General features: G+C 32.9%; 1 protein-coding gene across 15 annotated transcripts in view; it reads left to right on the top strand.

Annotated features, from left to right (window-relative positions):
- Positions 1-16997, top strand: part of LOC116341911 (modifier of mdg4-like) — a 78072-nt gene that overhangs the window by 46309 nt on the left and 14766 nt on the right. Inside the window, exons 4-6 of one of the 15 annotated variants that reach the window (XM_031769289.1) lie at positions 16177-16318; positions 16386-16440; positions 16505-16633. The exons of 5 other annotated variants lie outside the window; for them this stretch is intronic. In XM_031769289.1, coding sequence (XP_031625149.1) covers positions 16177-16318; positions 16386-16440; positions 16505-16618 — 311 coding nt within the window. In that variant the 3' untranslated portion in view covers positions 16619-16633. Of the gene's footprint in view, positions 1-600; positions 831-1111; positions 1575-6615; positions 6870-7655; positions 8068-9203; positions 9400-9481; positions 9811-10303; positions 10439-10512; positions 10593-10654; positions 11006-11517; positions 11976-12595; positions 13434-13822; positions 14341-16176; positions 16319-16385; positions 16441-16504; positions 16634-16997 lie in introns of those variants that run through there. 9 more of the 15 variants (XM_031769286.1, XM_031769268.1, XM_031769267.1 and 6 more) reach the window with 9 other exon arrangements.

The raw sequence follows: 16997 nt of genomic DNA, 5'->3' as shown, positions 1-16997 counted from the left end.
CTTTTGTATATTAATCTTTTTTTCTCTTATTTTTATAGGATTCAAAACATTTGCTCGATACAGTTGGTCCGGCGATCGGAAATTGCTGATACATAATAATTATCGTTTTTATAAAAACAGTGCTGGAGGAGCCAAAACGTACTGGATTTGCGCAGGCTACCGACGATTTCGATGTCCAAATCGAGCGACCACAATGAACATGTTTGGGTATGATATGGTAAAGTTCAAATTCGATCATCATACACATGAAGCACCAACCGAACCATAAGAAACATACCCCTCTTAAAATCGATGAAAATTCCAGAACAGTATTCTTTTTTGTTCATGAATATATATTTGATTTGAAAATGTCAACACTCTGATTGTATATTTTCTCCAAATATCAACTAAATGACAAAATACACGTTCTCAATCATACTTTGTATTTTTCTTCATGATTCATATCAGCCAAATGACATTTATTTTCATTTATTTATTTTCAGTGGTAATTTTTCTCAAATTCAAACAAATAACATCTTCAACATATACTAGAGAACTTTATGTGTCTAGCATCATTCAATATATCGAATTAATAATTTCATTTTTTATCATATTTTACAGATTTTACAATATTTGCTCGGTATGAGGGGTCCAGATTAGTGCACGACGGATTTTATTTCTATAAACATGGATCTGCATCAAATAATAGAACATACTGGAGATGTGCGGGTTACTACAGAAACAACAAATGTCCAAATAGAGCCATCACCACGAATATAGGCGGATACGATAAAATGAAACTGATGAATTGTCACAATCACTCGCCAGCCGATTAAATGTCGTCCAAATTTGCTAAATGTATAAGATACATACCTATATGACGGTTTGATATCATCTTCGATAAAGTGAAATAAATGTCAATATAACAGATTCCTTACGTGTTTCGGATTTAATTTAACTGAATATTCGTCCCAGCAGCGCCCGGCTGACACAAAATATTTGGTAGATTGCAATTTTATTCTAGAACTGCGAATTTGAAGAGTTCATTAATATTTTAATTTTTAAATTTTATTCATAGTTTAGTCACCGATTACATCGAACTAATTTGGTATTTAATTTACTTTCTCCGAAGATTTTGATGCTCATTACTCCGGAACAGTGCTAGTTTGTGAAGGCTACCGTTTTTATAAACAGGACCAAGCAGCAAGTTCAAATTCAGGATGGACGGCTTGGAGATGTGCGGGCTATGTGCCATACAAGTGTCCAAATCGTGCGATAACATTAACTATTGAAGGACGAGACATGGTAAAACTCAAGACGCAATGGCATAATCATCCACCATCGAACTTATTGCCACATCCAGTTTACCAATCTTGACCTACGACTTTTCAACTCTATGCATAGATTCTGACCAGGGGGTCCAGGGTAGAAAATACCCTCCCCTCAAGCGTAAAAATTATTCAATTTTCCTAGGGTTTTCCATACTCGTCAAACAAATTTCAATTTACCTAGGGGCTTTGAGAAAATATTTCTGCCGATTACCTCTCCGTTAAGATGATTTAAGGACTCCAGAATCTATGACTCTATGTAAATTTATGATGAATCGAAAATATCTCAGAAACTCTGACGATGCAATTTTGCTGACACAAATAATAAATCAAAATGTAGATACAATTAATGTTGTTTTTCTTTCATCAAAATGGTCTGGTTTTTTTGATATCCTCCAATTTATATGTTTTACTAATATTCAACGCATTTTTTTTCGCAGGTTTGGTCCCATTTGCCCAATATAATATCGATAATAATGAAAGATCGCTGACGTATAACGGTTTTCGATACCATCGCAATGGAAAAAGCAAAAATGTTGTTTATTGGCTGTGTGCACGTTATTGGCAACGCGAAAAATGCAAAGCAAGAGTTCAAACTCGTATTATAAGTGGCAACGAACGGTTAATAGTGACCAACGATTCACATACACATCCGCCAGAAGAATATAATTGGAATCCACAATGGCCACCATTGGACGGAAACAATATGCAAGATCCATTATTATTTCCACGTTTTTCGCTCCCATAATGAAAATGTGTAATTTCCTTGTGATGGCATACATTTGCCACAAATAATGACAATGATTTAATTAATAATCAACAACCCGCCGTTTTATTTATCTTCCTTTGTATGTTTCCCATATTGGCCCATTTTTGTTCTCTAAAAAATCATTTGTTTATTTTTTGGTTTTGTTGCAGATTATACTATTTATGCTCAGTACGAAACAAATGACGAAAATCCACGAACACTTCTCCACAACGGATATCGATTCCACCGCAATCGTGTAACTAGCACGTGTGTTCATTGGCTTTGCGATCATTATTGGAAACGAAGTAAATGCAAGTCCCGTGCTACCACACGCATCATAAATGGACGGGATATGGTGAAAATGAATGGTAGTATTCATACGCACCCGCCAGGTCCAGCTCAATTGCAACGATTTCAATTCGACAATTGGCATAGCCCAACGGCATACAAATTTTGAATTGTTATTGATCGAGAAATAAATTTGACTATTAAATATAGATTTATTACGTCTCTGTTATTCAATTTAAGTCAATTCGCATACATTTTTCATCAGCTGATTTCATTGTAAATTATTTTTCGTTTTATTTTCGATTAGAATTCACGATTTTTGCACAATTTGAAAGAAATAGTCGCACGTTATCGTTTAATGGATACCGCTATCATCGGAACCGCATAAATAAGACAAACGTTCATTGGCTGTGCGCATCTTATCATAGACATAAGTGCAAGGCTCGAGTCACAACGCGCATGATTAACGGCGTGGAAATGTTGAAAAATGATCAATCAAATGAAATTCATACACATTTGCCAGAGTTTTAAAAAGATTGACTTTTAATTACTGATGTAATTACATTGATGTTGTTCGGATGACAACTTACAGTTTGTAAACAGTTCAAATTGAATTGAATACATTTATTTTAATAAAATGACGTAAAATGACTACAATGTGTTTGTCTTTAGTGTGCATCGATCCACTGCAGAATGGCATCAATAAATTATCATAAACTAATAGTATTACTTTTTTTTAGATTTCACAATATTGCGATAATATAATTAAAATGCTGATGGATTCAATGGTTCGCGTTCATATTGAAGATGTTATAACTATCATAAATACAGTTGTTCGGCGAATGCGATATCAATCCATGTCGAAGGTAGTTTAGTTTTCGCTCTTTCGTACAGTAGATTTTTTTTATTTGGCGTATTTTTAGATTACGAGATGGCACAGTTCCGTGGCGTTCATAATGCAATCATGTAAAAATCGGAAATCCCGTGAATTGGGTACAAATTTGGATTTTATAAAAATGGTGCCTTGAAAACGAACCTAATTGTTGAAATTGGAGATGTGAAATCGTACAAAGAACAAAATACTCCATAAAAATGATTACTTCTACTTTTTAATTGATAACATGTAACGTAAATCTCTTAGATCAAATACACTCGTGCTACTTTTCTATGAACTTTTTGTATTTTATCGAAGAAAAATGACAAACGATGTCCAGATGTAAATTCTAGAAATTGATTGAAATGTATGTATTCTTATATTCGCTCATTTGCTTGTTTTCAGAAGATGAATATACTGAATATGCGAACGTAACTACAAGTCGAAAGGGACGTCGTTATCTCATTTTGAATGGTTACAAATTTGGTGAAAGTCACAGATCAAGCAAACAATTTGGCTGGCGCTGCACATCAACCTACTACGATTCCAAATTGGAAAAGCGAATACAATGTAAAGCTCGAGTATCAACAAAAATTATCGATTTTTATGAAATGTTGAAAACGTCCAAACATATAGAACATCAACATGAAATTTCAGAGCTTAGAAAAATAAAAACTGATTTGTAATCAAAACAGAAGAACAGATAAATGACCATTTGCCTTTTATATTTCGTTTTGGTTCATTTTGAATTTTTTCCAAAAAATCTTGGTTTCCTGCGGCCATTCCGGAATTGAATTTAACATGATTTTATTTGATTGCAGAGTACAGTGTATTTGCCGATATTTTCATAGAGCCCAGCGGATTTCGACGTCTACTATTGAATGGATTCAGATTTGGCGAACGAGGTAGCAGCTCAGGAAGAACTATTTGGCAATGCACTGCAAATAGTCGCGATGAGTGCACGGGAAAGATGAAACGATGCCCAATTCGAATAAAAACTAAAGTCTTGGATGGATATGAAATGATTGAAGATCATCATGTTGTGCATGAACATAAGCCCGGCAAACCTCTTTGTCTGAACCCGATCTCCTTGCCTGAACCAGATCACTTTGACTGATATTAAAAATGTGAACGCAAGTTGACTGCACCATATGGAGTGATGGGTGCATGAATTATAGACGATAAAAAAGGCGTTTTTTGTAGAATCGTATCGAAACTAGTACAACGTCAGTGATTTGCCCTGCTTTAGTTTAAGTTTCGGCTACAACATTATGAAAAACTCATTGAACTGGTTTCATGGTCTTTTTACAATGTTTCCGAATGTGAAATGATTTTTTTTTTGTTTTATGCCATATTTTGACATTTTTGTGGATTTTCAAAACTCAAATTATGGATGCAGACTCCCCTGTGGTAATTGGCCGAATACTTGAATCCCAGAGTTGAAAATAGTTAAATAAATGCATATAAATCTTTGAGAGTCTCTTTATTTTTTTAATGTTAACCGTTTCTTAACTTTCAGTTAAAAAAAAGATATTAAACCCAAATAACTTGATATATTTTTTTTTATTTTTAGAATATACAACATTTGCTGATGTCCAAATTGATCGTCGTGGATATCGACGTCTAACGCTAAACGGCTTTAAATTTGGCGTACATCATAAGAGCGGTGTAAATAATGAAAATTATAGTTGGCGATGCACAACCGCAACACCACAAGGAAGATGCAATGCTCGATTGAAGACCAAAATTATCAACGGATATGAAATGATTCGTAATGTTAATGTTACGCACAATCATGTTCCCTTTTTTACTCATTTCATGAGTGATTTTAACACCATGCAAACCGATAATTTGTAGATTACTGTATTCGTTTTCTATGTACATTTGCTAGTTTTTTTTATTTATGTCGAGACAAAATAGTGATTATTTTCAGTTCCTTCGGCTATCGTTCGGATGTACCCATGTTCATTTCATTTTTCCAATTTGATTCTACTATTTATAGAATACATTCACCAAAGTGTTTAAATAGTTTCAAGAACAATGATGAATGTTGTTTAGTGTTGAATGTTATTTTGCAATCTTTGATCTAAATCAGTTCATTTTCTATATTGAAATTTCCGTCCAAATGTTATTGGCGCACATTTCTTCAATAAATTTAAATGCAAGATGAAAACCACACTTTTTCAATGCAGAAATGAAACCATTTGCAAGTGATAATAGACGTTAAGGAATATCGGCCAAATTGTATGAGCTATTAATAAAATCGTTTATTAAATAATTAATGTTATCTTTATAATACTTTTTCTTCACTTGTTATTCAAAGTACAGTTTCGATATCACATTTAATTTAGCAGTTTCATTTTTCGTTTGTTTTTCAGAATTTATAACATTTGCTGATATCAGCGTCGATGAGAAAGGTATACGACAATTAATGTGCGATAATCATCGTTTTGTTGAGTATTACATTGATTTGAGATCTCAAGATGTGTTTTGGTCGTGTACAACAAAGGTTGAAAATGCGATTACCAAGAAGAAGAGACCATGTCGTGCTGTTGTTAAAACGAGAATGATCGACGGGTATGAAATGATTCGTCAAACGCCAAAACATAATCATTGAAAAGAAATGCTCAAATTCTTATTAAAATGACAGATAAAGGATGTTATGAAATCAAAAATTTCTGAAAAACTAGGACATTTACCAAAAATTAAAAATAGTCATGTGAGATATCACCACGTGAATTGAAGTTTGAATCTGATCAGCTGAATATTCAATAGAAGGATTCAACCAGAATTCTAGGTCTAACATGTGTCAAATATATTGTCAAAAGAACCTCCGAATATCGTTGAAATAAAATTCGAATAGATATTGAAAGCAAATTATGTTTTATTCAAAAAACATTTAAACTTTTGAATGATATTTTTTCAAATTTTAATCTAATTTATCAATTCTATTTGATCAATTGTAGAATACAGCTTTTATCCAAAAATTCAAATGACGTTACGTGGTTATCCACGGATCCATTTCCAGCGTCGTAATTATGGTATGCAACTAACGCGACAAGACTCAATTATATGGTTGTGCACAGGTTCGGTGAACAAACGACGTTGTACGGCAAGAGTTCAGACCAAATTAATTAACGGCGTGACCATGATGAAAATCAAACATCCAACCCATATCTGCAAAGCATTGGGTCAATGAGATATCATTGATATTTACAATATTATATTAATTTTAGAAACAATGTCATTCATTTTATAAAACGATTATCGTCTTAGAACAAAAAATTAATAATAAAAAAAAAACCAAATCGATCGTTTTTTTTTCATAGAATCTAAAGAAGTAGCAAGAGTATATTTGAATTTTCAATGAAACTAATGTGTTTGTTTTAAAATTATAGGTTTTATGGTGGCTGAAATTTCGCGATCGAAGCGCGGATATCCCAGAATTTTTTATAATAGTCACGATTATGGTTTCAAGACAACACGCGGCGAAAACACTATCTGGCTATGTACCGGCTCGTTGAATAAACGACGTTGCACTGCATCGGTTGAAACGAAGTACATTAAGGAAACATTAATGATGCGAGTTAAAAATGCAAAACATATCTGTGAAGGAGATGCCGCGTCAACGACTTAATTGGTCAATTTAACATTGGAAATATCTTCGATTTCGTTTTTTTTTATTGACTAAACACCATTTTTTTTCCCTTATGCATCAATTCGAGCAAAAAATGACACAAATAGTGTTAAATCTGATGTTCGGTTCAAACTGGTTCTATTCAAAACTCTCTTGTTAATTACAAACAAAATTTGAATAAAAAATTGTTCACTTAAAAAGAAATCTCTTTGAAAAGCACATTTTTCGTCGCTGCCTTTTTTCAATAACACTCTAATAATTGAGATTGATGTTAATATACATTCTAGGTTTTAACATTTTTGCGGACATTCAGGTCGGACGAAGTGGATACCCTCGAATACTATATAATGGTTACGCGTATGGGCGTCGACAACCTAAAACCGGCAAAGGCGGAATGTATTGGATTTGTACAGGATGTGAACGAGAGTCAAAACGACGATGCTGTGCGTGTATCATTACCAAAGAAATTAACAATTACACAATGCTTCGCGTCAAAAATCCAATTCACACTTGCATAAAGCGTTCTTGACTGATCTCTGATTGGCTTACCAAATAAATAAATTGCATGAGTTAGGATTAAAGGGACCTGGAGTATCAGTTGACAACATATGACTGTCATTCAAATCCCAATGTGTTTCATTATTCCATAAAAATATGTGAATATCGAAAACTGTTTTTAAAACAATTAATTAAAATAAAAAGTCCAAAAATAATAATGTGTTTTAGTATCACCATGCCATATCAATGTAATGTCACTAATATTCTTAACTAACTGCATATTTTGTTTTCATTTTTTTAAAGGCGAGTTTATCACATTTGCGGACATACAAGAAACACGAACAGGATTTCCGCGTCTTCAATACAACGGTCACTCGTTCGGACGACGAATATCGAAGAAAGGCGAAATTGAATGTGTTGACTTTTATGGACAAGACAATATGAAATGGACGTGTACTAGAAGTGATCAAAATAAAAAACGGTGCACTGCATCAGTAGCCACAAAACGCGTTGACGGCTATGTTATGATGCGCGTAATCAATCCCAACCACATTTGTACGAAATAAGGATAAAGTTACGATTAAAACCGGTTCATATTTATGTATAAATATAGGCATTTATAATTGAACATAACGGAATACGTATTTGGTTTGTCCATTTAATTATCATTGATTCAATAAATTGCATTTTGTTTATAATATTTCACATAAATTTATACTGACTGTCTTTTCTTTATTTTTCTCTAATATTTTCTTTTTCCATTCTTTTCACCGTATTTAATTGCTGGATTTAATATATTTTCATTATCTTCTTTTAGAATTCACCATTTTCGCTGAAATTACCAAATCTGCTCGTGGTTATCCACGTGTCGTTTACGAAGGTTATTCGTATGGATTGCCAAAGCTGTCATACATCAATAAAAAACGCATCACATGGATGTGCACTGGCAGTGAAGTTGGTACTCGAAAACGTTGTACAGCTGCTGTGATCACGAAGATGATAGACGGGTACTCCATGATGAATGTCAAAAATAGTTATAAACATATTTGTCAGAAACCAGCTGAATCCAATCGTTAAATTTATGTGCATATGGGTTTTAAACTAATACACACATTGCAATTTTCGGTAAACAATTTCTTTACCGATATCCGCTTTGAAATATTTTTCTAATAAAAATAAATATATAAAATCGTTGAAAAATATGTATAAATTAAAGAAAAAATTAGAAAGAAAGTCTTTTTGAATGAATTGTGTTTTTATTTTGCATGAGATTTCGCTGTGTGGACTTTTCTTCGATATTCCATAAATATTTCACATGTTGACTAATTGATTTTCTATATTTTTTTCAGCTTTCACAGAGGTTGCCAAATTAAAATTGGAAAATGGTCGATTTAATTTGATTTACTTTGGCCATAAGTTCATAAGATATGGAAGTAATGAAAATACGAGATACTGGCGATGCAGACAGTCGTTTAAATATCAATGTAAAGCTCGAATTTTGACAAAACTCATAAATGGTCGCGAAATGATTAAAATTCAAAACGATCATCACGATCACAATCTATTGAGAGTGATTAAACAAGAACCAAAATAACATTTTTCATCAAATCCGTGAAGTTCATTACGTCTACTCGTCTCAACTGAAATCAACCGATTTGTATTTGTATTGCTGTAACTATTTGTCAGTGCATGTGTTTAGTTTGTTAATTTAATCTTTAAAATAAATCGTTTTTTGTGTCCAGTTGGTTTGTTTTGTGTGTTTATTTATTCAATGATGTGTGTTGATCCCTTGTTGATAAGCTTCGTTAATTCACCTTTAATAATTTCGATTTTGTACTTATATTCAAACAGGTTTCGACTTGAATGCAGAGCTGATTATTGAAAATGGGACCATTTCATTGATTCAAAATGGCCATAGGTTCATTCGAGATCGCGTTGATAATGATCGAAACTACTGGCGTTGTAGGAATTCCTTCAAATTCAACTGCAAAGCAAGAGTGGTTACAAAGGTCTTCAATGGCATTGAAATGATGAAAATCCGATATGCGTGAGAACTTTTAATTTTCTTTGAAAAAATGCTACATTTTTCCTATAGAATTTATTATTTATTTATGCTTTTTATTGAATAGCGATCACAATCACACTGAAATAAAAAAGGTGAAAAGGAAGCGCAGAGGTGCCAAGCAAAAAATCAAAGCAAAAAGGACCGCTGTACCAAAATTAATTCAACCACAGTTCAACTATCAAATGCTACCTCCTTTGACACCAAAATTAATGCCCAAACTCATACCGAAAACCATACCGAAAATTGAAAATGCCACGGCCATCAATAGATTTGAAAATGCCATGGCGCATAATGGAACTGAAAGCGTTATGCCGAACAATGAAGACAACGAAAACATTATTGTGGATATTCTCGATTAATAAAACGAACCCAGGAAAAAATGAACATTTTTACTAACAACTTTTTTTTACATTAACAACAATCTTTTAAAAAACATATATTAATCTCTATTTACCCAAATAAGAAATATTTTACGAAATTGCCTTAAAGGAGATGAAAAATGCTTCAAATATAAAAGCAAATGATCAAAATTAACCGATTCTGTGACCAACAAAAATGCATAGCATTTTAATATGTATGACAATGAAAAAATGTGTTGATCTTTATTCAGCTCAGCTGTTTGATGTTTTTCTTGAAAAACAAAGAATTTATAAGTGACGTTATGATTTGAGAGAAAATCACAAAATATATACTACTTGTTCTCAGAGAAATATTTTAATTACATCTGAATTTGTATTTTTTAAACAATTTAAAAGCAAATAAAGTGAAACTGCGTACGTTTTTTGGTATTTACAAGATTTACAAGATATAGATAGAGTAGAGATTTTATATAAATCCGTTCAATTTTTGCTAATCCAATCCATTTGTTTTCAAAATATTATTTCAGATACACTTACAGATTTCAGCTCTGTTAAGTTCACACAATTACATTTTCGAAAAGGAACCAAGGGGCCAAAATTGATACTCGACGGTTATTCGTACTTCAAAAATAATGGTTCCGCTGATCGAACCTATTGGTTGTGTAAGACTGCTTTCCTTATCGATAAACATAAATTCACTTTTGATCAATTCGATTTGTTTTCCGATATCAAACAGGTTCACGTAATCGGTATGGCAAATGTAAGGCACGGCTCATCACAATGAATAACACGCGAGAAGTTATTATTAAAAATCAGGTACTATTGTTTTGTTTATTATTTACAAATTGTTGTTTCAATTGGTTAATATCTGGTCATAGGATCATAATCATTTGGCCGAGGATGAACAGGACTATCAAATGCTAGAAATCATTTCATACGCTGATGTGATGAAATTAATTAATGATTGGGAGAAATAATCGCATCAAACCAGTTCAAACCTATTAGGAATGAAAGCCAAAGTTCAAACCTATGTGCTCTGAGTAAGAAATAAACCATGGCTCGTGAACAGCCAATCGAAAATGGGCAGTTGCTTTAATAATAATGTAATAATTCATCAAAAAATGAGTTGCATAAATGTTCTAAATATTTACAGGCATCTTTTGTAATCGTCAACATATCGTGTTGTCTTGGCATTTTAATAAACGTTTTCACATACATTCATGACAAAATCTCCGGCATTTTTAATTGCGCCTTGTCATTTTTTGCCTCTATTTTAAAAGATTAAATCTAATGAAAGAAATCTACCCATATATTTCAGAAGATGAATCATTGCAGCGAACGATGAGTGCAAAGAATCTGATATTTGTGTCTGGACAACGGAATACATTAAAACTTGTACTCCAAGGGTATTCATTTGGTCGAAATAAATGCATACACGATATAACCTATTATCGATGCTCAAACTGGAAGAAGCATAAATGCCGAGCGAAATTCATGTTGAATAAAACGAAGGGTGAAATTATCTACAAGAATATCAAACACACACATTTACCGGATTGTGATTGAATCACACTGTTTGTGATCTGTTTTATTGTTTTACTTTAATTGAAATGTTAAAATAAATGAAATAAAAAATTGTCAAGCATTTGGACTCATATTGTGGATCATTCATTCGATTCAAGTTGTGCAATAACCCTTTTTACTAATTTTACCAAATGTATTCTTTTTTTTTACTTGATAGAGCTAAAACCGTTTCAAATTCATCTCAATGCCAGTGAGCCGGTTGTTCAACAAAAAACTCCCACCAAAACATCAACGACAACAGCGAAAGAGGATACCATTCGTTATGTAACGGGTCAGAGAGGATCGCGTAAAATAGTGTGTGGCGGTTACTCGTATATCTGTGCTAAAATTAATGGAGATCGAAAGTATTGGGTTTGTGCCAAACAGCGCAGTCGAAATTGTAAAGCTCGACTCATTACCAACGTCAATGAAACGATTGTGGTGCGCCGCAATCAAAGCCACAATCATGACAGCGAAAACATAAAAGACCGACCGAACATTTGATCACAAACAGACTCAACAAATGACACTTGAGATTTAAAGAGATTGATTTTCTTAGATTTCATTAGCCACCAATTTTGTATACTAGACTAAGGAATTTGACTTGAATAAAAAAAAATGAGAGACTTTACTGAATTTAGGGATATTTATTTGAGTTCCGGTTCAAACTGTTTTCATCCAAAAATAAAAAAATAATTCGCAATTTTCTTTCATCATTCAAAACAGGTTCATCCTTCAACGAGTTGATGACATCTGTACAACAAAAAACGCTCAGTACACCGAAAGAGGCGATAGTTCTTGATGATCAAGAACTTGATTTGGTGCCAGGTCAACGTGGAAAGTTATTACTTCTTTTGGATGGTTATACATTCGCCACAAATCTTGTTGTTGATAAACAAACCTATTGGTGTTGCCGCCATCGAACCGTTAATAAACCACCATGTCATGCCCGTGCCCGAACGCAACTGAAGGAAAATGGATTGTACACCATTATAATCAGCCAACCATCTCATAATCACAAGCGACCAAATAAAGTATATAAGAAAACCACCGATATGAATATCGATTTATAAGCATAAAGTGAACTAGAGTAAGGAGACCTTATATTGGAATTGATTATAATAAAATTTTGGTTTTTGTAGCATTGATTCTTTTTTAGTTTGTTTGTTTTTTGCTTTGTTTTGTTTTAATTTTACTTTCAAATCTGAATTTGTGATGCTTTCATTACTAATGAGACTTCTTTTATTTCCATATAGGTCGAAGGAAAAGGCATTCAACACGACAATCACAATCGAAGAAGACACAAGCAAAACCATTACGAGCAGAAGTTGATTTGATCATGAAAAATCCACCAACTAAATTCAAGTATGTGCCGACGCTATTGGGGTCCGGCAAAATTAACATCGATGATCACGTTTATGACTATCACTTCAAATCACAACGAATCAATTTTTGGAAATGTTCACAGCCAAATTGTCCGGCAAAGGTCATAACACGCTCAAATGATGCCTGGATCTTACATCCCATTCATTCACATTGAACCGGACCTTCATGCTTGAAGATCCCCATATTTCATTGTTTGCCCAACATTTCCGAGTCATTCTATTTTTTGCAGTTTAAAGTTTACTTTCATCTACGCCTTATTACATAAGCAAAACAGAAATTACTTTACTTTTAAATGATATATCTATCTGTTATAATCTGATGATAGGGAAAACTCGGTCAGTTGATGAAAATTGTGTATAGGGTTTGAGTAACGTGAACATGTGCACGGTTCGAATTTTCGGGGGTGTCAAACATGAGAAAATTTCGAGAAGTATTGTTATGATGGAGGATTGCGATCTTTTTAAAGAATGGTTGATACACGTTAATTTTACTGTTAAAATCATTGTAGAAACCTCAAAATAATAAAATATTCGAATACGTGAGTGAAAATTTCAACTCAAACTTATAATGAGTGTCATAAATCCTCTCACTGTGCATGTATTCGTAAGCATAATGAAATGTTTTATGGCGTAGATGATTACTACAGTTTTATTTTTATTATCGCATATTGGTTTCTTTTGTAGAATAAATATTTATAATTTTTCTTTATTCGTTTTTGTTTTGTTTTAGTTCTGACTTTATATTGTCTTCAGATGCAATTTGAAATGTCTATACTAATAATGCAATTTTTATATTTTCAGTTACCAATTGGATGTGTGAAGTTTAATAATGTGTGATATGTGATATCTTAGTCACTCCTGGTGGAATAATTTATATCCTATCTGGAAAAGGCATGATAATAATAATTAAATTTCTTTTTTTCTAATTTTGATTCACCTTGATCTTTTTATACCTTTAGGTTTTCAATAAAAGATATGATTTTGAAATATTGTTTCGTTTGTTTTTTTTTTTTTTTTCACAAATATTAAAATATTTATTTGTTACAAAAACTTTACATTCATTTTTACAATTTTTATTTTTCGATTACTCATTTCCAGGTTCAGCACCAAAAAGGCGTGGACGTCCACCGAAAAATGCATCGAAAAAAGATGCAAAAACGTATAGCATCGAAGAGATAATGAAGGGCAAATCGTATCCATTGGAATTGGTTACAACAAAAGTAGGCGGAATGAAGGCTGCCTTTCAAGATTATTGTTTTGATTTTCACTTCAATCGAAGTGGCAATAAGTTCTGGCGTTGTTTGTCACATGTGAATGGCTGCCCGGCAAAGATTATGTCAAAAGGAAGTTTGGTTTACGCAATCAATTTGGAGCATACTCATTCTAGTGATCCAATTATTTTTGTAAACACAACGGATCTGGTTTCAAACAAAACGGTGTCAGTCCCATCACACATTGAACCGACTGAAACGATTGCCGCCACAATTAAGCAACCGACAAACTTAAATACAGAGCCAATCATTCTGAATGCTGATTTAAAAGAAAAATTGAAGCAACGTTTCGCTGATATAAAGAAAAAAATGCAAAAGCATACCGATTAATACGGTTTACAATTCGATTAAAATATTGCTCTGCATAAAAAAGTTTAACTAGTTGATAGTGTTAACTATTCCAATTACAACTTTATCTTATCATAGAATTAGTTGAAACTTTACCAACTTTTTGGTCGGAAATTAACAATTAAGCTCTTTTTGAACTTTTAGCAGAGACTTTTTCATGGCATGCGATTTTAGTCGTAAAAAATTGAACTGTCATCAAAATTCAGTGCCTTTACTTAATCTCCATATATTAGTTTTTTTTTTTTTTCAAAATTATTTACACAAAATTCGAAAAATTATTCATATTTTATGGTATTGGATTTATTAGTAATCATTTAGCCACTTTTTCTCGCCTTCTGCGCATATTTTTCTTTGAATCTATGCCATAAATCCAAAATTTAAACATCTGTTTTATAAATATTATCCCGTGTTGTTCTATAATGTCGATAAGCACTTCCGCTACCAGACACTTTTTATCATTTTTTTGTATTCGATTTTATTTCTTCTGTTAAAAATGAATACATCTTTTTATTCTAGCATTTAATTAGAGTTTGAATTTCTAACTTGCAACTAAATAAAGTAATCATCGCAAAAAATAAGCGTTAATCCCTTCATTTGTTCACATAACATGCAAAATCATTGTGACTATTTCGACTAATGAATATTTGATCTTTCGTTCTTAGGAAGTAAGCCAACTGTGAAATATATAAGCAGTTTGAAAGGTGGATTGCAATTGTGTGTGAATGGATTTCCACACACCAGACACAGACTTCGAGGAAGTACAACATATTGGCGATGCGTTCAATTCAGACCACTGCGGTGAGTTATTGAATTCTTAACATTAGTACCAACGATTCTTAATTGTGATGGTGTCTGTTTAGGTGTATGGCTCGTGTGCGAACGAAAACCAATGGAGATTTGGAGGTAGTCGAAATGTAAGTGTATATATACACTTTTTTTAAGAGAAGAAGTAATTCTCTCTCTTCTTAGTAATCACAATCACAGTATTCTGATGGCACGCCGGAAGAAAGGTGTTCTCAAAGAAATGTATGCACAAAAGCAGAAGCAACAACAATCGAAAATTCGCAAGAAGAAATAAACTTTATTGAATATCAAATTGGAATTCTGTAAATAAAAAGAAATCTCAAGCAAATGGTCTATTATTTACTTGCTTTATCCATTGTTACATATCACCATTTTCTTATTTTACTAACTAATTTACGTTTCTTTTTCTCTGAAGCTAGCAAGGTTCGAAGTGTTGACGGTCATCAGGTCGAATTTGCTTTGAGCGCAAGAGGACGGTTACAATTGGTGATAAACAATTACATGTTCTGCCAAAATGAGGTGCTGAAAAAGAAAACGTATTACGTTTGTTGCCAAGCCAAGGTTCTCGGGTTAGTATTTTTTTATTTGAATTTTACGTCCTTATAGTTAATGGGATGTTTTGGTACCATTTTTCATTTATTTGTTTTTATCGTTGAAATTTAACTTTGATCATGCTTTCAAATAGGTGTCCAGCTCGTGCAAGTTTGGTACATGCAACGGATCAAATCGAATTTAGAAATCTTCAACACAATCACCATTGGAATATTCCACGCCGATCGGGGGGCGAAGCTCGCAAATTGCAGCAATTGCGAAAAAAGGTCAAAAATGAAAAGAACATGTGATCGGAACATTTATCAACACATCATATTAATGTCGAATAATTAAATAGTTTAAAATATTTAATTGTTGTCGCATACAAATAAAATAGTTGTTTCTAAAAATAGATCAGAGTGCTTTTCTTCTTTAGAAATTGTGCCGCAAAAAATAAAATTTCAATATCAAATTAATGTTCTCTGTATATTCTTTCAGCTAAAATTGGCGGACACAGAGTTGAGTATGTGGTGAATCAAAAGGGGAATCTTCAGTTGTTGATTGATGGCTATCCATTTTATCGATCAAAATCGACCATCCAAAAGATCTACTATGCGTGTGCTCATGAGACCACATTCGGGTATGACCATTTTTCGTTCATTTTTGTACAAGTTGATAATACAAATTAAACAAACTCATTTCGATAGATGTCGAGCTCGAGCACGAACCATCAATGAAACAAAGGAATTGGAAATCGTTGAGGTTTGATTTTCACCGAATTCACTTTGTAAAATCGTTGTTTTAATTGAATTTAATCATTATTTAGGCTAGTCACTGTCATCCCATTAACGTCCCAAGAAAAGGAGCGGGCGAACGACGTAAACAATACAAAGAGCAAAGAAAAGTCCATAAAGAAAAGAAGCGAAACCAAAACAGCTAAATGGCAACCATTTAAAGAAAATAATAAAAAAAATTCATTGAAAATCAATTGTTCCTGTGTTTTTCTCTCGAAGATTTCAATTTGGATTTTCAATAGTTCGTTAATAAAGATTTCAATATTTCATAGCTCGTATTGTTAATGGTCACACCGTCGAGTACATGGTCAGCAATAGAGGAAAGATTCAGTTGCTGATTGATGGATTCGGATATTTCCGTAACAAAGCCGACTCTGAAAAAGAAGTGTTCTACTGTTTTCAATATAAAAGTCTAAGGTACATTTTTCAATTTACTAGCTGGAAACCTCAGTTAATTTTGTCTCTTTCGTAGATGCCCAGCGCGAGCTCGAGTTTACCGAAAGGGAAATCGCATTGAAATTTTCG

Source organism: Contarinia nasturtii, unplaced genomic scaffold (assembly GCF_009176525.2).
Source record: "Contarinia nasturtii isolate CC-2019 unplaced genomic scaffold, AAFC_CNas_1.1 Cnas_scaffold_810, whole genome shotgun sequence".
Taxonomy (NCBI): domain Eukaryota; kingdom Metazoa; phylum Arthropoda; class Insecta; order Diptera; family Cecidomyiidae; genus Contarinia; species Contarinia nasturtii.
This window is presented reverse-complemented; position numbering and strand designations above follow the sequence as displayed.